Source organism: Thunnus thynnus, chromosome 13, assembly GCF_963924715.1.
Source record: "Thunnus thynnus chromosome 13, fThuThy2.1, whole genome shotgun sequence".
NCBI classification, from domain to species: Eukaryota; Metazoa; Chordata; class Actinopteri; order Scombriformes; family Scombridae; genus Thunnus; species Thunnus thynnus.
Window position 1 is genome coordinate 12,585,149 of NC_089529.1, and position 20,640 is coordinate 12,605,788.

Below are 20,640 nucleotides of genomic sequence, written 5' to 3' on the forward strand. Positions count from 1 at the left end.
CAGTGCGAGAGGTACTGACTCAGCGCATCAGCCACTTCCTCAATTCAGTGCCAGATGCAAGTGTGTTATGGATGACTAGTTTAGAGGAAACAGGGTGAAAAGCATTTTGGGGAATAATTTAGATAAGTGTGAATTAATGTATTGGTTAAATCCATGGTCATTTTGAGCACATTTTAAAGTGAGAACCCAACAATTATCTCCAGAAACCCGCTTCAGTGATGTTAAGCATCAAGTCATGTGTTAGTGGGTTTGGATTCTAGGGAGTGTAAAGGAAACTAAACCATGATGTGGCATGGCATTTCCAGTGAGGAGAGAAGAAAGAGCACAGAGAAGACTAACATCATCCCCTAGTGGCACAAAGCTGCATTACAAAACGCTACATATCAACCAACCTTCAAGGAAAAGAAACAAAAGACATACTAGAAGACTCCAACTCAACTATGATCAAAAAAGGGCAAACTCAGTGACAGGATGATGGCACTGTGCTCTCACTGCCACCTTGGGCTTGGTGTAAAGTCCAGTGCCATGAGCCCAACGCTACAGCTGAGTACTTTCATCAAGCGCCTCCAGACTCCCCCCCTCACACACTGGCAGGACTGGGGGTGGCCCGCAGATGGGGCCTGCCCAATTGTCCAGTGATCCTTTATGAGAACAGTGTAAGTGTCTTTCCATAGTGCATATTCATCACAGTTTGTCGATGTGTATAATTTTTTCTTATGTGTAGTTTTGCACTAGATTAAGGCACTTGAATTGGTGTTTTTCTGTGTAAGACACGGAGTGTTCTGATCTAAGACTGTGGGTCAGTTCACAAGTGCAGAGACGTGTACATCAGCATATAGCAATACTAATGACAGTGTAAGTGGATCCACACTCCATCTGTTGCTCCTTTGAAGAACCGTCTGGCTAGGATTTTCATATTCTATTAATATAAATAACATAATATATTTATAGCAATGACAAATTCTCAACTGAGTTTTGTTCCACTCATAATAGACTGCAAAGTATTCATGACTAAGTAGATACAGCTGTGTGTACAGAAAAAATATTTGTCACTGGCACTGAATTAGCTGTGTCAGATCATGTCTCTCTGAGTGGAATGTGCATGTCTTTGTATATGTTTGCACAAGTGTGTAACTTGTGTATGTGTCAGAGTGTATGTGGATCATTTATGCCAGTGTGCTGGGGAGGTTGATGAAAAGCTCCCCCAAAGTGAGGTGCCATGCGGTCAGCACAGCGGTCGTGCAGGAACAAAGTCTAACCTCTGAGTCCCCGCCCTGGAAACCCAGCCGCAACCAAAAGAAGAGGACAAGGGACAGCCAAAAAGAGAATATAGTTAACAAAACTGCTATCGCTCTCAAATTGCGAATTAAAATCAAACCTCCAACAATTATAGCAGGCTTAGTTATGTTAAGCCCAATAAACCCAAACAAAATGAACTCATGACATATAATGAAGGTACAGAGAAAAGAACATGTATAGTTCTTACACAATATGCCAGCAATATGAGCCTAAAGGTTTTTGACTATACCAGCTGCACCGCAGCACTGACTCTGCCTTTCATCAACTCACCTTGCTCATTTTGCTCTTGCTGTCAGCGGTGAGGAATGACATGTTATTGATCTCATTCATCACCACAAAGTTCTGTTCCTCTCGCTTGAAGTTCTACAGTAGAGAGAAAAGAGTAAATGATGCAGTAAATGATAGGTTGCTACAAATGGCTGCGTTCAAAGGCCAAATACACATACTCACATGAGATTTGGACCAGAATATGAAGACCTCTCCAACCATTCGGAAGAGCTCCTCAGCATCCGGGTCTGGGCATGTCAGCCACCTCGCTCTGCAGCCAAACAAATTACTTAAAGGCTCCCCAAAGACAAAACAAGTTTGGCCAATGAACAATGTAAACTATGAAAAGATAACTGCATTATGTTGCAATTCTGACAGTACCAGGCAGGGTCCACAGTTCAAAATTCAAGACACATTGGTGTTTGTAACTTTATTGTACCTGTTGTTGTCCACATAGCGAATGAGGAGAGGGTAGAGGGCATACAAGTCTCTGCAGAGGACGGCAAACTCATCACGTATAGTGCCGTCCTCCTCATCACCCTCTGATTTCCCCTCCATCCGCAGATGGTCCTCTTCAGCCACCACCTTTGAAGTGCGCTTCTTCAGCTTCTCCATTGTTGGGATAAAGTGGGATTTGAGCATTTCTGGTTTTGCCCTGCTCACGATAGGCTGTGAGAACACTAGGAGAGAAAACAACTGGTGTCATCTCACTTGTACAAAAAAACTTCTTGGGCGTACACTGTGTTAATATAATTGAAAACACTGCTCACCAGCCAACCTCTTCATCCAGGAGGCCTCATCTATACCCAAGTTGTTGACTACAATTTTCATGATACTGCCCAGCAGCTGATTAAGATGTTCTGAGGTGACTTCAGTGCAGAGTCGGCCCTCCATCTCAGGGGAGTTCTCATGTCCTCTCTCCCACCAGCGAGGCAGGTAGTTACATAGCATAGGCAAAGTGATTTCAATCACATGAGGCATCTCAGTATAGCGAGCCCCTGACTCTGCCAAGTCCCCAATGTCCTTTAGCAGAGCATCCAGCTCTGGAATATCTGGACATAATTCCTGGACCTCATTGGGAAGACCCAAGACTTTGGCATTCATGATAGAAGGGGTGAAAGAAACAAAATTCAGGACAATGACTTTGTAATACAGAAAATAAATCTAAGGAGAGGGTAACACACTCACTGGCTCTCTCCCTGGGTGTCTTTGTGGTGTAGACAGAGAAAGCGTTGAACTCATTTAGATGAGGCTCTAAATAAGCCACAGGCATAGCTGCTGCAAGGTGAGCCAAACACTCTCCAAGAGCTGGTCTCTGTCTGTAAGTGTAAAAGCAATACCAAAAAAGTCTGCTCAGAATCAACTTCTGAATTACTATACAGATTCTAAAGAATGGAGATCTAAAGTTACCTCTCAACATGTGGATTCTTGACAGTCCCTAGTGAGTAGATGCTACACATAATGCGATAGCATGACATCTGTAGATCATCCACTGTGTACAAGCAACAGAGTAATGTTAGGATAAATCAATAAACACACACCATGTAAAATCAGAAGTTGTAGTGATATGAAAGCACTCACGGATGACATCATCTCCAAACTGGTGCTGAGCGATGTGATCAAACAAGGAGGTAAGCACTGGCAGCAGGGCAATGGTTGTGTAGTTAATGTTCTGGGACACACCTTTCACTTGCTTTAAAGGAAAGAAGCTGTGTTTAGCAGATTAATTAGCAACAGTCAGGCCAAGTCAAATATCGCGTACTTCTATTACCTGATTCCCTTTGGATACTTTGCCCAGTTTGAGGTTCTCTACCATCTTCTCTATGTCATCAGCGGCACTCTCAAAGAATGACCGCAGCCCTGCTTTCACAATCTCAGGGCCTGACTTCATTACTGTCCTAATAAAGCCAATAAGAAAGATTATCATGAAAAACAAAAACAAAACAAACAAAAAATCTCCAACAGGACCACGGCGAACTGTATTCATCTTAATGGCACTATGCATCTTGTGAGAAAATTAAAAATACTAAACCTTGCATCCAATGATCGTGCCAGAATGTGAAGACAGTTAACGATTCCTGAAGCATCCGTTCCTGCACATAAAAATACAGTTCTGTATCACCACATATTTAATGCTCATGTCTAGTAGCTGTACAATAAGACCAACTGCACTTGCTCTGACCTGCGTGACTGAAAAATACATACAGGAAACATAGAAAAGAGTGAAAACTTTCAGAAAGATGAGGAGAAACTGACAGCTTACCAAAGAGAGAAACTCTGTGTCTCACCAGAGCAGACATTTTACAGAAGATACTATGATGAGAAGGGAGAGAAAAGGAAGGAAAGGAAAATGCAAGAAAACATTGATACAAAAAAGTGGGGAGAAAGTGATATATGAAAACAATACATGACATAACATCTGTGCGCATTGTACATATAGGAGAAAGATCACCTTGCAATCATCTCCTTCTCCTTATTGGAAGAATGGCCACCACTACCCAGAACTTTTGCAGGTGTCGACAAGAAGTAGAGGCAGTGGTTTTTGAAATACTGGTTGATTAGAGGCATCAGGATCTGGAAGAAGTGGAGTTCTTACACTTAGTACAGTAATGAAGACAAGTTGGGTCTTCAAAATTTTGACCACTTTAGCTTTAAACAATAGTCTTACCTTGGCAAAAAATTTGATTTCCTGCTCATGAGGAGACTTTTCCACTCGTCCACTGCTTACCACAGCCTCTGCAAAACATATCCCAAAGCATGATAGCATCACAATGAACTTGTACAAAAAAACTACTAAGTTAAACTAATACAATTCTATCACATGTTACATAATTTGTTCTCCATCTTTGCCCCACAGTACCAAGATGAGCGATAAACTCCTGGGCAATTTCCATCCATTTCAACAGCTTCTGCAGGAAACCATACGCAAATCTCTTCTCGATGGAGGAAATGTCTGACTCCATATCTTTCAGGCCCCTGAAGTGAAACAGAGTTTAACTCACTGTTATGAGAATTGCATAACTACATGCAACAGCTCATTTTGATTGCTTTCAACTTGATCAGCGTAAAGGTATCACAATTAAAATATTAAACAGATGTTGTAAAACAAATTTTAATAATAAAAAGCAAATACAATACACTGCTGAATATTCTATTTAAATGATCTGCTGCATTATTACCTTGTGACAGCATATCCATTAAGCTGCAGGAATTTGAGCAGCTCATAAGCCTTCTCTCTATCTCGTGCCTTTTCTTTGGCTGTCAGGGTGTCATAGGGCACCAGAAGAGGATGTGTTCCACCTCCTACACAAAACAGAGGCACAATCAAAACTCTTGAAGAAAATGGACAAAAGCCAAATCTCTCATTTTCCAAATGTCTAGTTTCCTTTATCTAAAAAATATCTCACCTTTGGATTGCAGCTCCAACTTTTTCTTCCGTCCCCAGGTGTTATGGTAATTTTCTGCCAGTTGCTCTGCCATAGACTGTGAACAGAAAACGCTATATTAATATTTATCAGATGCTAAGATTACAGCAACAGAAGGTTCAAAGATATACTGCCATACCTGCAGGTCTCTTGAAAGAGCCATGTGTGAGATGTCAATAGGCTGCGGACTATAACCATGACTTGGGTCGTAGGTTGCCTAGAACAGGAAGAGTTATCATGATGTACAATAAATAGTATTACTCTGATGACATCATTAAGTATCAGTGCATTTATCCAACTGCTCTATACCTGAGCAGTCTGTGAGATTTTTCGTGATACTGCCTTCTTCTTCTCTGACTCTTCTTCCTCTCTTGCTTTATCTAAGTTCCACTCCCATGCAAGCATGGCTTTGATTGACTCTTTGATTGGCCAGCGGTAGATCTCTTTGTCCTGTAAGAAGGAAAGTCAGTGTGTTCAGAGGCAGAGACGGATTAAGTAAAAGTACAGGAACATTTAACGCACTTACCTTCTCTGAGAAAGTTTTGTATGGTCTGAGCATCGGATGAGTTTTTGCATTTTCATCCAGCACCTCGCCATATGACCAGTTATTCTGGATCTGAAACATACATGCAAATACATTATATGTATTACAGCTGTCATTCATGCATACTTTTTTATTTGCAGTTGGTCTGTATCCATTTGGAATTATAACTCCTATGCTTTCCAGCTAATGATGTAAAGCTGTTGTACAGATCAAACTAATCCAAAACATTGCCCCTGAATTAGCTGAAGAATGGTATTTGATTATTCAAAGTAATTACAGTAAGTGAAAACAAAAGTTCTACCTTTTCAAAAGCCCATTTATCATGTGTATATTCAGCATATTTGTTGATAAAGGGATCCAGTCTCTCAGGGATGATAGTGCTGTGGTTGGAGAAAGATTCAGTACATTTAGCATCAATTAAGTTACAGAGAGATATTATGACAAAACAGAAAAATCCTCTCACTTTGTAGTCTCTACTGGTTTAGGATCAAAGTTTCCCTCTGCATCTACTGATGCTTTTTTCTCTGTTTTGGAGGAGTAGCTGGCGTCAACGTAGTCTGGAGGAATGGCCCCAGCAATGGCGCAGATGCATGGCATTGAAATTTTGAAAATCTCAGCATCAAATTTCTGAAATCACAATAAAATACATATTGCGATATGCTCACACACTATCTATTTTATTAAAAAGAAATGTCTTGTATTTCAGCAGCTCCACCTTATGTGCAAGGGACTCAAAGATCCCCCAAAACAGTTTTCGGGTCAGATGCAGCTCCTCTTCTGATGCAAGTCCAAAGTTGGCCCAACCATTAGGGAGGCAATAATACTTCCAACAACGCTCATAGTGATTGGTCAAAAGCTGCAGGACACAAAAAAATAAAAGTGCAAGTGAAAAATTAATAGCAGAGGAACATCACAGGGGTAATCATGTTTTGAACAGTTTCAAAACCGTTAAAATGTCCTCATACCTTCAGAGGCATTTTGGCGTACTCATTAAGAATGGGCACATCAAACACCAGTCGCCGTAGCAGATGCTGAAGCATGGATGGGCGTAGATGTCTGGAAGAAATAAAAAATAATGATAACTTTGAACTATAAACCTGGCAGTATTAAATGACATGAAAAGTCTGTCATGAGGTTAAACTCACTTGCACAAGGCCATGAGGCACTCTTCAATGATGTCTCTTTGGGCCTTTGTGAAGGCTCGTCCACGAGATAGCCGATAGATTGTGTGCAACATGGAGTCAATCATTATGGCTCGGTGGTCACTGCCAGCAAAGAGTGGGGCACACTTGGTGATGAGTGGCAACACAGCAGAACACAGGTAACGGTTCAAAGCAAGGGCCATCTCTGTGGTGCTGAAAGCAGCCTGTTGGACAGAAATTCTAAGTTAAGTGCAGTTACAGGATTGTTTTTCTCCCCAAGGACCACAGAAGACTGTATATTTGTGAACAGCATGAGTCTCACCGTGTCAAGAGAGGCAGCGGCCCTCATGTCAGGCAGAAAGCCCACCTCCAGCACATGGAGCAGGAAATCTTGGTGGTCAATACCATACACTCTGTCTAGGAACAGCACCATGGGAGCCTTGTGATCTGGCACAAAACTAGCTGACATCTTTGGTTCTATGATGCTATTGTCTACATATGACATAAGAAAAAACAGTGACAAAGATTAAGCAATACAGGAAGTTAAACAGGAATTGAAGAAACGCAGGATTCACATTAGCAACATATTTTTTCATCAGTCATGTAGCCTAATTTAATCATTTATGAGAACATTGATGGCGGAAGAAGCTTTGGTTTCCTGAGTGGTTACCTTTTCCAAAACAAGGAATCTGAACAGGAAGGCTGATGACTCCCACCAGATCCTCAATAGGGACCAGAGACCTCAGGATGGCCCTGATCCTCAAAGCCTCACCCTTTCCAGCCTGGATTAACTGCAGGAGACAAGAGCTTGGTTTATCTATGAAGATATTTTCAACTAGATTTCCTTTTCCTTATTTCTTTCTTAACAGGTTTGATAAGTCCAGTATTGTCACTGATAAACAGCTTACATGCATCTCTGGGGCACAGCGTCCCAGCAGGTCAATAAGGGCAGAGTAGAAGGACATGATGGCATTTCCCAGGTGCACCTTGTTCTCTTCATGCTGCTCCTCTCCTCCAAACCTACCAGGAAAAAAGATAGTGGTTTAGGACTGGAGGAGATTATGCACTGTTTGGCGCCTCATCGAATACCATCAGAGGGTCTTCCAATCAAAGCTGAGAGCTCTTACATGGGAAAGCGTCTGTCTTTCTTAACACTAGGGCCATCCCTTGCAGGGTCCTCTGATATTTTGATGGCCTCCTCAATGGCAGCCAGCAGACCATTACCACCCTCTCCTCTGAGAGCTGGACCAAAGCATTCAGGTCTGCGAATGAGAAGTCGTACCACCACATTGGCATTTTCTTCTACGCTCTCTCCTATAGGAAGAAAAAACAAAAAAAACCTATTAAGTTTTAATAATAAGAAACAAAAAGAGACACAATATGGGCATTAGAATTAAATATCACATTTTGTAACAAATTGAAAATCATACCATTGACAAATACGGCAAAACGAAGAAAGTCAAGGTATTTCTCTCCACCACAAGGATTCCAGCCGATGTCAGGGTAGCCTTTAGCTAAGAGCATTGGACAGCTCTGAAGTCCACATCCAGCCAAATACTTCACCACCTAGAAAGACATCAGCGCACTCAAGTATTGCCCAATTTTGCTAAAAGCTTTTGTATTCTGTATATTGATTGTACTTTACCATTTCTAAGTCTTGCTCTTGCAGCGCCAATGCCAGCTCATTGTTGTCAATACAAGAGGCTGCAGCCACATCCAAGGGGGTGGAGCCACGCATTCCTACAGAACAGCACACAATGTCCAGCTTTATATCAGTTCACACACACACATACTGTTTTCAAAACAAACCATCAAGAACTCAACAAAGACAATCACCAAGGCCGATGCCGCTGTTCTGCAGCAGGTAGCTGAGGTGGTCAAACATAGAACGCTGGTTTTGACGACTGATACGACAGAAATAGCAAAGAAAACGGCAGCAGTTTGTCACCACTCGGGGGAATCTGATCTCCTGTGGGCAGAAAATATAGCGAAAAGTTAGGACACATAAGATTAGTATATTGTCTACTTTTGGGTATTACCAGTTGGTAATTTAAAGCAAGGTCTATCTGCAAACTGAGCATGATTATAATCCAGTTGAGTGGATTAAAAAATGTACCTTTGAGTCCCCGCCACCCAGTACATTAACCATGACCTCCATGACAGTTTCATGCATGCCCAGAGCTCGCATCAAGTTGGGGTGTTGGTAGAAAACTTTGTTACTCATAATGTTCCTACAGAAGACAAAAATAACGTTAATGTATAGTTTCAATCACATGCAATTATTCAACAATTAATTTCAAGGCAAAATCAATTTTGTACTAACCCAATGCTTTGAATCATGAGTCTCTCTTCCTCTGGACCCATCTGGACAATAAGCAGGGAGCGGATTTGGCCTAAGCACTCCAGCAGGTCCATAGTGTCCTGAATTGAGACTGCATTGATGGTGTAGGCCTTGGGAAGGGCACGTATAAGCTCACCCAGCCCATCGTACTGCCTGTGAAGGAGGCTGAACATCATACGCACTAGCTCAGGGTTCTGAATAAATGATTCCTGGGCCCAATGGATCATAGTATGGGAAATCAGTTCCTGCAAGGTGCCTGGTGAACAGAGCACAAAGAGTTTATCAATAATACAAAATAAACTATGTTGATATCAGAGTGATTGCAAAAGAGGTTTCTGATATAGTGTGACAAAAACTCAATTAGCTACTTTGAAAGTACTGGAAAGAAAGCTACTCATTTCACTTTGAAATGAGAAACACAGAGCTAAGTGGCTACCAGTGTTTTAAAGATCTGATAATATGGCATATGATCTGATAATCTTTGTCTTTAGTCACTTAACAAGTTGAATTAGTACCTTTTCCTCCAGATAAGTGTACATTTATCTATAAAAGTTACCCATTGTAATTTCATGTGACATGTAAAAGATAGGAGGCTCACTTGGTTTTTTATCCTCCTGTGGCTCAGGCTCCACCTCTACCTTCTTCTCACGGAGGTTTTTCACCTTCTCCAGCAAACGGAGCAGTCGTCCATGGAGAGAATTATCCACTTCTTCCTCTTGCTCTTCTTCCTCAATATGAACACCTGAGGTTGAGGTTTTAAATAAGATAAGAACTTATATTCAAACCTGACATTCACAGTGTTCATTTTAAATGCTGATGTCAGTCGACGTTATAGATAAAAACTGACCACAGTGTGCCAGCAGAGCATTGTGGAAAGCCAGCAGAGATTCGCGGACCTCGTCTGGAATAGGGCACTCCTCATCCTCCGCGCAGTTCTTGAAGTTCATGAGCATGTTGACCTACATAGCCCCATGCAAAGGTACAAACCAGTATGGCTATAATCTCAGTTTTGGAAAAAAAATCTATTGGAATATATCATCTACATTTGGCAAGTTTTCTACTGGGATAACAAAACGCATCAATCAATGGCAGTACAGACATTTAAGGTTAAGTCCTACAATGTTTTTTTTGTAGGTTTAAGTTTGTATTACTCAAATGTACTCATTAATACGTATTTGTCTGAGTGTACCTGCTCCTGTGGTGGGGAGCGGAATTCACGGGTCTTGCGGGCAGTCTCGGCAGCGCTCATGGTGAAGGCCAGCATTAGTTCATTGTAGCGCTGCCTCTGGTTGGACTGTATTTGGCTGACAAACTGGTCTGAAAAGGCAGTAATGGCCTCCACTCTGTGACGTAGCTCACAGTCACAGAAATACTGCAGTAGAGTACACATCTGAAGAACAAAAGCCAAGTGAACTACTAACTACTGTACTAATAGTATCATTGAAAAAAAGGAGCTGTCATTTTATGGCATAGGAAACCATCCATACCTGCAATTTGACCGACTCTGGTAGCTTCATCTGGAAAAGTCCTTGCTCTAGATGTTCCTCTTTAGCCTCACCACCAGTCTCTCCAGGTTTTGTCTCTTTCTCTGTTTCCTCAGCTCCTTTCTCGCCATTTACTTGCTCTGTCTCATCCACTATTTCTTCATGTGGCACGACAGATCCTGTCTCTTCTAATTCTTCCTCTTCCTCCATTTCTTCCTCCTCCTCTTCACCTAGGCCATCATCCTCATATTCCTCCTCTTCCTCCCCCACAGCTTCCTGCTCTTCTTCCATCAAAGCTTGCACTTTTGCAGGTGCTTTTTGTTCCTTCTCTTCCTTCACTTTGTTCTCCTCGGCAGGCTCCTCTGCTATCTTACCACTGAAGACTGTGGGTTCAATCATCTCCAGGATGTGTGTGACATCTTCATCATCAAACACACCCATGATGAGAAGGGTGCTAATGAGTTTCAGGATTGGAACAAAATGAAATTCAACACTGCCCCCAACAGGATCTCTCATGGCTTGACTTCCATCTTGCACAGCCTCTATCAGCATGTTCAGGGCTTTGGTCTTCAGCACCTGGAAATACAAGCAGATTTATAGTTATTAGTGACACAAGAGTTCCCAAAAAATGCCTAAGCATGTTCCACCTCACCTGTAAGGGGATGACGGGACTCAAGGTGTAGATGTCTGGATCTGTTCCCACAAACCCAACGGAGGAAAAATGGAGTTTGGGACGCAGGCATGTAGTGAGGCCAACCCCAGGTAAAGCATGCGATTTGTCAGAGTACAAGGTGATACTGCGTGTTTCGTCTGTCATAGGAACTATGAATTCCTTATTGGTTCCCAGGCGGTTTCTCTTAGCAGACTCCAGGTGCATGCTGATGAGCAGGTCATAGAAGCCGCTTCTCATCGGCCCAGGTAGATAGGTGTTCTCTATAGCGTAGAAGAGCTGGGATTCATCCACATGGCTGCACAGAGCGTGAGCCACACGATTGTTTCCCAGAGCGCACACTGAGCCGTACAGCTTCAGAGTATGATAGTGGAATGTCAGCAAGTCCATTCGTTCAGACAGCTCCAGGATGTCAATACACCTAGAGGATGCAAAGAGGTTAATTTTGCCCCCCCAAAAAAGAGCAACATCTTTGTAACTCCTGACAATACAACAGATAAATGCAGAGTGATGCAGCTCTGACCTGCTCTCCTCTGGGATGTGGAGGGCCATCATGGTGAGTGCCTCCTGACACTGCACCATCCAACCCAGTCTCTCACTAACACGCCCTGTCTCTGGAGCCAGGAAGTGGTTGGGCATGCGGCTCCAGATGACTGGTGTTAACATTTGGACATCCAGTCTGGGAGGGCACTGAGGGACGGGGTTCTTGCGTTCACTCCGGAACATAGCAGCTGAGATCGGCATAATGTTCTGGCAAGACAAGTGAAGGAAGACAAATTGTGGATAAGAGAAGACTATGGTTGTAGTGTGTAATTGTAGTCTCAGTTTGACTCAGACTGAGTGGAGTGATTCTTTGTTACTGACCTTAAGCTTGCCGAGCTCGATCTGAATCATATTCTGACTCGAAGGCAGGACAAAGACAGCTGGGAATAGTTTTGTGTGGGGCTCCACCTGAAAGAAGGGAACATAACAAGGTTGCATTAAATAACCAAGACTTAATAAGGAACTGTATGAATAGCAGTTGAAGCTTATTTGACCTGGTAAAATGTGTTGATCTCTTTTCCATTAGCAGTAAAAGTCATGAGTCCTGTGTCCAAATCAATAAGACAGCCGATCACAAAATCTTCCTGACTGACTCGGGTCTGCTGTGAGCTGCTGAACTCTCCTCCCCATACCATGTAGCAGTTACTGCGTTTTATGCTGAGGAAGATATAAAAAAAAACAGAAAACATTTTTTAGTGCATTTTTGAATAAAAACACATATTTTCGGGTTCTATATCTACAAGAGTAACATACCTGTCATGTATGTTGCCTTTATCATCACCTACAGTGACTGTTACATTTCTCACTTTGCTGAGGTCAAAATGAGGGTCGTACTGGTGATAGTCAGGTGTAATCCAGCCCACCCACACACCACCAGGCTCCTGGCCCGCAAACACTCGTACAGAGTAATAGTACTGGTAAAGGAAGGATGTGGGAGGGAAAGAAACAGTAAAATTTCAGATGAAGATAAAACTCCAAACAAGTGTTAAAGTCATTCAAATATTGACAGACGAGTACAATTTGAAAAATATTAATAGTGATGTTGTGTATGTTGTTAAGTTAATTACTTCATCTACAGTTAACCAAAAATTGGCAAACTGTGCATGGATTTTATATGTTTCTGAATATAATTTTCAACAGTCACAGCCATACTGTAGTGGTGTTGAGGATTATGTCAACGTCATCCCTGTCATCTGGCACCACATCTTCCACTAAGCGAGGCATTGTGGGAACAACAGGAGGTGGAGTTATTAATGCAGCCTTCTTGGCCTTGAACAGGAATCTGTAAATAACAGGAGCAATTACTCACTGTAAATGAAAACCTAAGTATTGTATCCCAACTGTAGCCTTCCCAAATCCCATAAAGCCTTTCTCAAGTCACTGTGCCACTGTACATGAATCCATACGAACCCCTTCTTCTTGCTTTTCTCAGTTGAGGCATCTTTCTCATTCTCTCCATTTTTAGTAGCAGAAGTCTCCTTAGGCACAGATGGTTCTTTCTTCTCCTCTTCCTGCTCTTTGCGACTTGCTGACTTCTTGAGTATTTCAAAGTCAGAGTCTGGGTCAACCTCTACCACCTCATCCTCAGGGATGGTCAGGGGGCGAGTGAGGAGGGTGGTCCCTGCTGGGACTTTGAAAGTCTCATGAAACTCAACTGGCATGCTGAGCCTGAAGAACAGCAGATCTGTGTTGGCATTCTGAGATCCAAACGTCTTGTGGGTCACTTTGATACAAGGGGCAGTTTCCACTGTCCCATCAACACGGGACACCTAGAGCATAAATAAAAGAGGGCCAGGTGGTAATCTAGAAAATGTTAAATTATTTTGTAATGTGGAAAATGTAATATTTCACTACAATACTGCATCAGGTAATGCAGATACCTCAATGTGAGGATGATCAGTGGGTGCAGGGATGAACTGAGGGAGGCTCTTGCTGAACCACATGGTAATGTCTCTTTTCATGTTAATAGCAAAGGGTTCAAATCCCTCCTGCAGGCCACAAATGGTAAAGTAACGGAGACTGCTGACGTTCTGACCCAAGTTGATCCTGCCGACCTGGGATAAACCCAGACTGCACACAGGTATAAAGCCTGGGGAGGTTTGATACATGCATGAATGTGCATCAGAAACACAAATCAATATGTGCTAATATCCAATATCCATCACAGTGTTGTTACTGTACTTACCCTCTCCTATCTCAATATCCTTGAAGGCCATCTCCGAGCCTGAGTCACTGATCAACATTTCCCCATTTAGTGTGAACATGATGTTCATCTCTGTGAGGTCAATCATACAACCCACCACATCACCAGATTGCCACTGACGACCAAATGGCTCATTTCCCACATGCCAACGTTGGGCCTGAAAATGAAAAACGTTAATTTTAGAGTTTAGCATCACAGAGTCTGTGGCAACCTTTGTAAGCATGCAAACTAGGTCTTGCTCCCACCTTGAAGCCATTGAAGACATACGCCAACTCATCTGCACCAAGTTCAGTGTCTGCACGAACACTGGGCCTGGCCCAGCCCACTCTCATCTCCCCGACTGTCACAGCCTCAAACTCAAAGTACCACTTCCCCTGTGTGACACCATAAGACTTCTCTGCTCTGAACACTCTGATCTTGTCTCCACGGGAGCTGCCTGGACCATGCCCACCTACATTGTCACAAATACAACAGTGATAATCACTTAAAGGCATACTATGTAGGATTTGTCGGTTGCTGTTTGAAAACACAACATTCAAAGTTGGCCCCTCCTCCCCGGCTCAATGACACCAGAGTGAGCTGAGAGCAGAGCGAGATAGAGAGAGAGAGGGAGAGAGAGAAAGAGCAGCAGTGGTCGAACGAGCTAGAGAGCGAATGAGGAGAAGGAGCGGCGTTAGTGAGAACAAAGCAGTGAATCAGATAAATAAAATGTTATTTTTTGATTGTGAGGTCAAGGCAGTTACATTCTAAAGCACAAATAAACACACCCACGCCTCCACACTACCCTGCGGGAAGGTGCCCCATTGACAGATTTGGTGTGAATGCAGCCAAAGTACAAGGTTACATCCCGTCCACTATGGCCTCTCTGCTCTGTGTGTATGTGTGTGGAGCTCAGCCCCACCCTTGGTCAAACAGACACAGACAAAGAGCAGAGGAGAGAGACGGAGACATCGATGTAACCTGGTCACCACACCACGAGTCCCGACCTCACACCCTCTGCACTGTTATTGGCTGGGGGCTACACACCCACTGCCTAAAGGTTGATGCCCAGAAACATCCAGTATACAGCAAAATAATAAGAAAATACAGGCAGGGGGCAGAGTCTCTGCAGATAAATACACCGCCACACACTTTTAGTGCGTCATAAGTGATGATTGAGAGGTATTACTTTTGTGTGAATCTATACATTGTTTTCAGGAAAATCCTACATAGTATGCTTTTAATAGAAAAGCTTGTAGATTCAGTAAAATGCCTGTAGCTTTCATAATAAATTTTGTAGGATAGAAAAAATAAATAAATGAATATTCCTTCAATCCAGCTTGTAGATAGCAGTGCAAACTTACTGCTCTCCTGGTCAGGTGGTTCTATGTTGTAACCATAGCCGATGAGAGTGCGAACAGCCGCACAAACAGTGTCTCTGTTGGTCTTTTTAGTCTTTTCATCGAGTAGGTTGTAAGGAACCAGACGAGGATTGCGCTTGTTCATTATATCCTATACAAAAAAATAATATCAAACATGTAACTGTAATGGAATAAACGTATATTTAAAAAAAATCATGCAGATGGTGAAATATCTGCGTATATTTATTATCATTATTTTCAAAGGGACATCCTCTTAGTATTAGTGGTAGGACGGAAGATACCTGCACAATACTGTATGTCCAGCCCTGGCGAACCCGGTCTCTTGCCCATACATTGTGTCCATTTTCTGCCAGTCTCTCCACTAGAGTGTTCTGATTAGGAGTCAGCTTGACATGGTTTAGGTCCAGAGGGGCTGGCTTATAACCGCTAGTCTGCATGTAACTAAGGAACAATGGTTTTTGATCAGAATAGCTCCCTTTACAACATCCTGTAATATATAATAAAAGGGAAGCAATGTCAGAAAATCAGTCAAAATAAATGAATGCCTTGCAGCTCACGTTTTGGGAAGCTTGGTCCTTTTCAGATTCTCCTCGGCTTTCTCATCTCCCATTCCTACATGGCAGCCCAGTGCCAGCAGAGTCCTTAAAAATGAATGACACAAGGAATTAAGAGATACAAAGAGATGAACGCACGGTGCTGTTAATAAAATGAAGGCACTGACTTACTTGAGTGTCTCTCCTGACATTGCTAAATTGTAGTTTTTCTCTGGCTCAGGCAGACTCTGGAAATCTACCAGGCAGGGGTGCAGCTTCTTGTTGTCATCACGAAACTTGATAAAGATTTTAAAAAGAAAAGATAGTGCCAATTGTTTTAAGGAAATTGTATTGTACACAACATTTGCTATGAGAAAGATGACAAAAACTAAAAACACTTACTGATCCATAGGTCCACCCTTGTTCAATGCGGGTAACAGCCCATAATTCATGGCTATTTTCTGCTAGCTTCTCTCGAATGCGCTCCAAATGAGGAGGAAGTACAATCTGAAAGGATAATAAATTCAGTTCAGTGATGAGGAAGATAAAGATGAAAAAGAGTTTGAATAGGGTTTTACCTGTATAGTGTCCACAGGGCAAGGAGTGAAGGCAGTATGTGAGAGGGACTGTGTTGGACCCAACAGGTTGCGGATACCATTGAAATCATGCTTATACTCCTTGATGGGCTCAATCCGCAAACGGTCCCTGGGCAGCACTGCCTCGTAACATGGAGCATAGCCTGGTGGTGGAAGGAACTTGAAATCTCCATGTCGCCCTCCGAGAAGAAATCGCAACCTTGTAGTCAGTGTGGAAAATTGGCATTAATCTCATATGTCAATCAAAGTAAGCATATGTAACATAAAAGTTCATAATATTTCACTTTAGAATTTAAAATGTCCTACTTGACGCCTGCAGAGAAGCTGACAACAGGGAAGAACAGGCCGTCCAGGTTGAAGTTCTCAAACATGCCCTGAACAGGATGCCCATTGATACGGAAGGAAATACTGGGCACGCTCAGATCCAAACAGCAGCTGATCACATCCTCTGCTGCCAGGAGGTGCTGATTGGGTGTGGCAACATGACGCGGAACACGTCCTGCCGAAACATACAGCAAGTCAACTTATATACTGCACTTGTGTTGTATTTTGTCAATAGACTGTGCATGAAATCTTGGTGAGTTTATCTGTATACCTATATGGGTATCACATGGAAAATGTTGGGCACAGAGAACAAGATGAAATTAAAAAAGAAAGATACAGATATTAAATTTTTAAAATAAAATGTAATACATGTAAATGTCTTTAGAGATAAGTTGCCCAAATAGTGCTGGTTTCGGTCAGATGCAGGCAAAATTACTTCTAAATCATACCATGTGTACTTTACCTGACCAGAGGTTAATCCCATCAAAGCCGTAGGAGTAGAGGTCATCACCGACACCATTGCACCCCCAGCCCTCCCCTCCACCAGGGTAAGGACTGAAGCCTTCCGTCAGAGCCCAACCCACACGCAGGTGATATGGCTGAGCTGTCAGGAACGGCTCCGCATCGTCCACCATCACCTCAAAATACCACTTTTTGTACTGAGTGGATCCTTCACAAGTTCCAAGGAAAATGTTGGGTCTCATGCTAAAGGAGGATAACAAAACAAAAAACTGTTTCAGTACAAAAGAAAGAGCACAAAGCATTTTCAGATTGTACTGAAGTGTGCTTATACAAAATTGACCCACCTGGTTACATAATTAATAATGTTGGTTTGAAGTAGGAGGTCACGACCTGGAAGTAGATTCTCTGTGATGAGATTCTGGTTTGATCTCACAGCCACCCCGTTACACACACACAGAGAACAGAGCACATCCAAGACCTGGAGAAAACAGGGAGACAAAAATTCATGATTGCTCAGATTGAGATTTGATACATATGACTATATTTTATACATAAACTCAGCAGTTTCCATTTTTTTCTACATGCTCAGCATATAGTGTTACATGTTCCTGACCTTGTGATTGCGTCCATGCTTATCCAGCAGGGAGATGATTGATTTGATGTGATTCTCCTGGATAATATTCAGCACCTCTGGACTCTCAATCAGAACACAATACAACACCTCGAGGATTCCTGTGATAAAAATGTGACAATATATGAACATATAAACTTTGGCAGTGCATGTGTTTTACTTGGCATGGTTGAAAAGCACAATGTAATGAAATACAGCATTTGAGACAAGGTACACTAAGATATAATGCAATTAAATGCAACATAACAATCTACAGCTTTAAAAATTACCAGAGCTTAAACAACACCTCTCTTACACAGTCTTGACTAAACATTATAAGCTTCAGAGTTTATGAACCTCAGTTAGTGTTTGTTGCAGGGTTATAATAACAGATAATAACATATAATAAACCAACAGAAGCAATAAATATGACCTTCTGTAAATCTCAAATACCTGAAGATGCCTCCAAACGATCCAATTTACTGACCAGCCAGTCAAGGTTATCACAGAACAGGGCACAGTTAGCACGATTACCTCTGATCAAAGAAGCTTCAGAAAAGAAAAGCAGCAGAAAAGGTTGTTAATACATCATATTCACAAACAAGAAAGAAAATTACAAAACATACCCAAAATCACCATGAATGAATAGGACAAATCACCAGGTGAACGTACCCAGCAATTCATACAGTAAATTTACTATCTCCTTCCATGACTCTGCGGCTTCTTCCCCAGCGTACTCTGAGAAGTGGGCTGCTGTGTTGTAGACATTGAGCCGATCAACACAGTCCAGAACAAGAGTGATCATTCCCTGTTAGGAACAATTAAGACTTATAAAGAACAGAAATAAAAATATTGAATTGACATAAATCTACAAACTAAATTTACATCCAAACGTGTCGCTGTTAAATATTTTCATGAATAGTCATTCCTCATGAAGGTAGACCAACCTCCTCTTGAAAGAGGTTCTGTCTATTCTTGAGGGAACGAAGCTTGAATTGTTTGTCCTCATGCTCCAGCTCCTCCTCAGGGGGTCGGAAGTAGAAAATTAGGTCCTGCAGGGAGAGCACCACTGTGTCCATAGGCAGAGACGGGGGATTGGCAGACTTGTTTTTTCCACTCAGAGCATCTAGACCTCTGGAGACATGCAAAGAACATACTGAGAATACCACAACAAACTATATATAAAAACAGAAACATGTCTATTAGCAAAGATTTGAATAAAATGTAACTGAAGTGGTGCTACTTGATGAACTGGTTGAAGAGGCCTGTTGTGCTGTGAATCATTCTGGCAGCTTGTGACTCTTCGGTCTGAGATCGAGCCACTGTGAGAGCATCATCCATGTGACCTTCTTTATGGAGTATGGCCTAAGAATTGAACAAAGGGCCCCTTAAAACACAAGTATATACTCAACACTCATACATGCAGTACTGGTGAAAAGTTTGGACACTTCCCATTCACTTGAATGACAAAGTTTGTCCATACTTTTGACTGGTATTCTACATTCTGACCTAAACATGTGTAGAATGTGTAAATATTACTTCAGCACCCATTGGTGATTGCTGATTTGCTGACCATCTTGCTGGATAATTTGGCTTTACCTTTCTCTTCAGAGGACCCAGACGTGCAGATTTGGCATCAACAGCAGCATAAGTTAACCAGAGGCCAGTTGAAACATGTTGTACAAAGCACATGGACTCTCCATACTTAATCTCTGGCGTGCCCATGCCTTCCACATCTCGCTTCTGAGTGACTTCAATTTTTTCCTGTAGATTAAATAAAAAGTGTGTTATTCATGAAGGCTGTTAAAAATCTCTTTACTGTACAATGGACACATAGCAGTTTTTCTTAAATTTTTCTGGCACACTTGACTTTGCATGACAATGACCTTTGAAATCCTGAAGCAAAAGGCTGACATTTTGGAATTTGCCTTCTCCGGGTCCACCAACAGCAGTCCTTTCTCTTCATCCAGGCAAAGGTATCTACCTGTTGTTATGTGACGTACCCGGAAAGACTGGCCCCATTTAATGTGACTACCGCTCCATCTATAGTACCAAGAGGCACACATGAATGAGCATCAGCGTACTTTAAAGCCACTAAAAGAGCATGTTTGTAACACATGTTGTCAAATAAAAGGAATTAAGACACTCACGCGATGCGTAATGGCTCAAGTCTCCATAAGGATCGAGCATGACTGCATACAGCCCCTCCCTCATAATGAGCAACTCTGAAAAAAACAATGTCAGTCATTGATGTATGGCATGTATCAGGGAACATAAGGTCAACAAGTTCTTAAGCACGCCACAATATTTAGGTTGATTTCCAACCACTTGAAACTTACTTAAGATAGGTAATACATTACCATGAGCATTTATCACTTATTTTATCATTATGTAGTAATGCAAGCAGCTCGGTGAGCTTGGTGCATTGAGGGACCCAATTTAAGAATTGGCTAAAGGATAAGTGGCTGTCTAATGTATTAAAAAGTTTGCTGTTTGGCAGCTAACCACAGGCTTCGGGTGCATCACAATATATTACAAGACACACAACATCAGAGGTGTGTTTATAATAAACCTATAATATGCTTTGGAAAATGGTTGAGAAGTGTATATATTTTAAATTAACAGGCTGAAACACACAATCCATTACTGTCCAAGTGTTTTAATATTTAATGGCATGTACAGCAATGAAAGGTGTTGGTCACCTGCGCTCGTCTCCTTGGTCAGCTCCTGGGATTGCCAAACACTCATCCATGTGACCATGAAACAGCCTGAGCACATAACCTCCAGTCAGAAAACCTAGACGACAAGAGACATATTTCTAAGAGAGAACGGACAG

General features: G+C 42.1%; 1 protein-coding gene across 7 annotated transcripts in view; it reads right to left on the minus strand.

The window, feature by feature from the left end:
- The window catches only part of LOC137195557 (ryanodine receptor 1-like), a 50,173-nt gene that overhangs the window by 22,735 nt on the left and 6,798 nt on the right, over positions 1-20,640 (minus strand). For 4 of the 7 annotated variants that reach the window (XM_067608018.1, XM_067608016.1, XM_067608021.1 and 1 more), the window contains 65 exons: positions 20,507-20,600; positions 19,955-20,029; positions 19,691-19,847; positions 19,404-19,568; positions 19,048-19,169; positions 18,752-18,938; positions 18,477-18,612; positions 18,258-18,353; positions 17,808-17,926; positions 17,539-17,672; positions 17,196-17,437; positions 16,715-16,907; positions 16,391-16,607; positions 16,215-16,319; positions 16,005-16,108; positions 15,837-15,920; positions 15,561-15,720; positions 15,262-15,409; positions 14,164-14,369; positions 13,901-14,075; positions 13,596-13,804; positions 13,126-13,484; positions 12,868-12,997; positions 12,469-12,629; positions 12,210-12,372; positions 12,037-12,123; positions 11,696-11,922; positions 11,155-11,593; positions 10,506-11,078; positions 10,208-10,408; positions 9,866-9,977; positions 9,617-9,760; positions 9,001-9,274; positions 8,794-8,908; positions 8,514-8,646; positions 8,323-8,417; positions 8,108-8,243; positions 7,805-7,991; positions 7,586-7,697; positions 7,348-7,468; positions 7,000-7,169; positions 6,681-6,901; positions 6,501-6,591; positions 6,251-6,391; positions 5,999-6,162; positions 5,837-5,915; positions 5,518-5,607; positions 5,301-5,441; positions 5,131-5,208; positions 4,974-5,049; positions 4,746-4,869; positions 4,427-4,542; positions 4,235-4,302; positions 4,019-4,140; positions 3,830-3,879; positions 3,599-3,659; positions 3,338-3,464; positions 3,148-3,259; positions 2,977-3,058; positions 2,755-2,885; positions 2,337-2,657; positions 2,006-2,246; positions 1,750-1,837; positions 1,570-1,662; positions 1,260-1,274 (listed from right to left, as the gene is read on the minus strand). In XM_067608018.1, coding sequence (XP_067464119.1) covers positions 1,260-1,274; positions 1,570-1,662; positions 1,750-1,837; positions 2,006-2,246; positions 2,337-2,657; positions 2,755-2,885; positions 2,977-3,058; positions 3,148-3,259; positions 3,338-3,464; positions 3,599-3,659; positions 3,830-3,879; positions 4,019-4,140; positions 4,235-4,302; positions 4,427-4,542; positions 4,746-4,869; positions 4,974-5,049; positions 5,131-5,208; positions 5,301-5,441; positions 5,518-5,607; positions 5,837-5,915; positions 5,999-6,162; positions 6,251-6,391; positions 6,501-6,591; positions 6,681-6,901; positions 7,000-7,169; positions 7,348-7,468; positions 7,586-7,697; positions 7,805-7,991; positions 8,108-8,243; positions 8,323-8,417; positions 8,514-8,646; positions 8,794-8,908; positions 9,001-9,274; positions 9,617-9,760; positions 9,866-9,977; positions 10,208-10,408; positions 10,506-11,078; positions 11,155-11,593; positions 11,696-11,922; positions 12,037-12,123; positions 12,210-12,372; positions 12,469-12,629; positions 12,868-12,997; positions 13,126-13,484; positions 13,596-13,804; positions 13,901-14,075; positions 14,164-14,369; positions 15,262-15,409; positions 15,561-15,720; positions 15,837-15,920; positions 16,005-16,108; positions 16,215-16,319; positions 16,391-16,607; positions 16,715-16,907; positions 17,196-17,437; positions 17,539-17,672; positions 17,808-17,926; positions 18,258-18,353; positions 18,477-18,612; positions 18,752-18,938; positions 19,048-19,169; positions 19,404-19,568; positions 19,691-19,847; positions 19,955-20,029; positions 20,507-20,600 — 9,899 coding nt within the window. The remainder of the gene's footprint in view (positions 1-1,259; positions 1,275-1,569; positions 1,663-1,749; positions 1,838-2,005; positions 2,247-2,336; positions 2,658-2,754; positions 2,886-2,976; positions 3,059-3,147; positions 3,260-3,337; positions 3,465-3,598; positions 3,660-3,829; positions 3,880-4,018; positions 4,141-4,234; positions 4,303-4,426; positions 4,543-4,745; positions 4,870-4,973; positions 5,050-5,130; positions 5,209-5,300; positions 5,442-5,517; positions 5,608-5,836; positions 5,916-5,998; positions 6,163-6,250; positions 6,392-6,500; positions 6,592-6,680; positions 6,902-6,999; positions 7,170-7,347; positions 7,469-7,585; positions 7,698-7,804; positions 7,992-8,107; positions 8,244-8,322; positions 8,418-8,513; positions 8,647-8,793; positions 8,909-9,000; positions 9,275-9,616; positions 9,761-9,865; positions 9,978-10,207; positions 10,409-10,505; positions 11,079-11,154; positions 11,594-11,695; positions 11,923-12,036; positions 12,124-12,209; positions 12,373-12,468; positions 12,630-12,867; positions 12,998-13,125; positions 13,485-13,595; positions 13,805-13,900; positions 14,076-14,163; positions 14,370-15,261; positions 15,410-15,560; positions 15,721-15,836; positions 15,921-16,004; positions 16,109-16,214; positions 16,320-16,390; positions 16,608-16,714; positions 16,908-17,195; positions 17,438-17,538; positions 17,673-17,807; positions 17,927-18,257; positions 18,354-18,476; positions 18,613-18,751; positions 18,939-19,047; positions 19,170-19,403; positions 19,569-19,690; positions 19,848-19,954; positions 20,030-20,506; positions 20,601-20,640) is intronic. The other 3 variants (XM_067608022.1, XM_067608019.1, XM_067608017.1) reach the window with 1 other exon arrangement.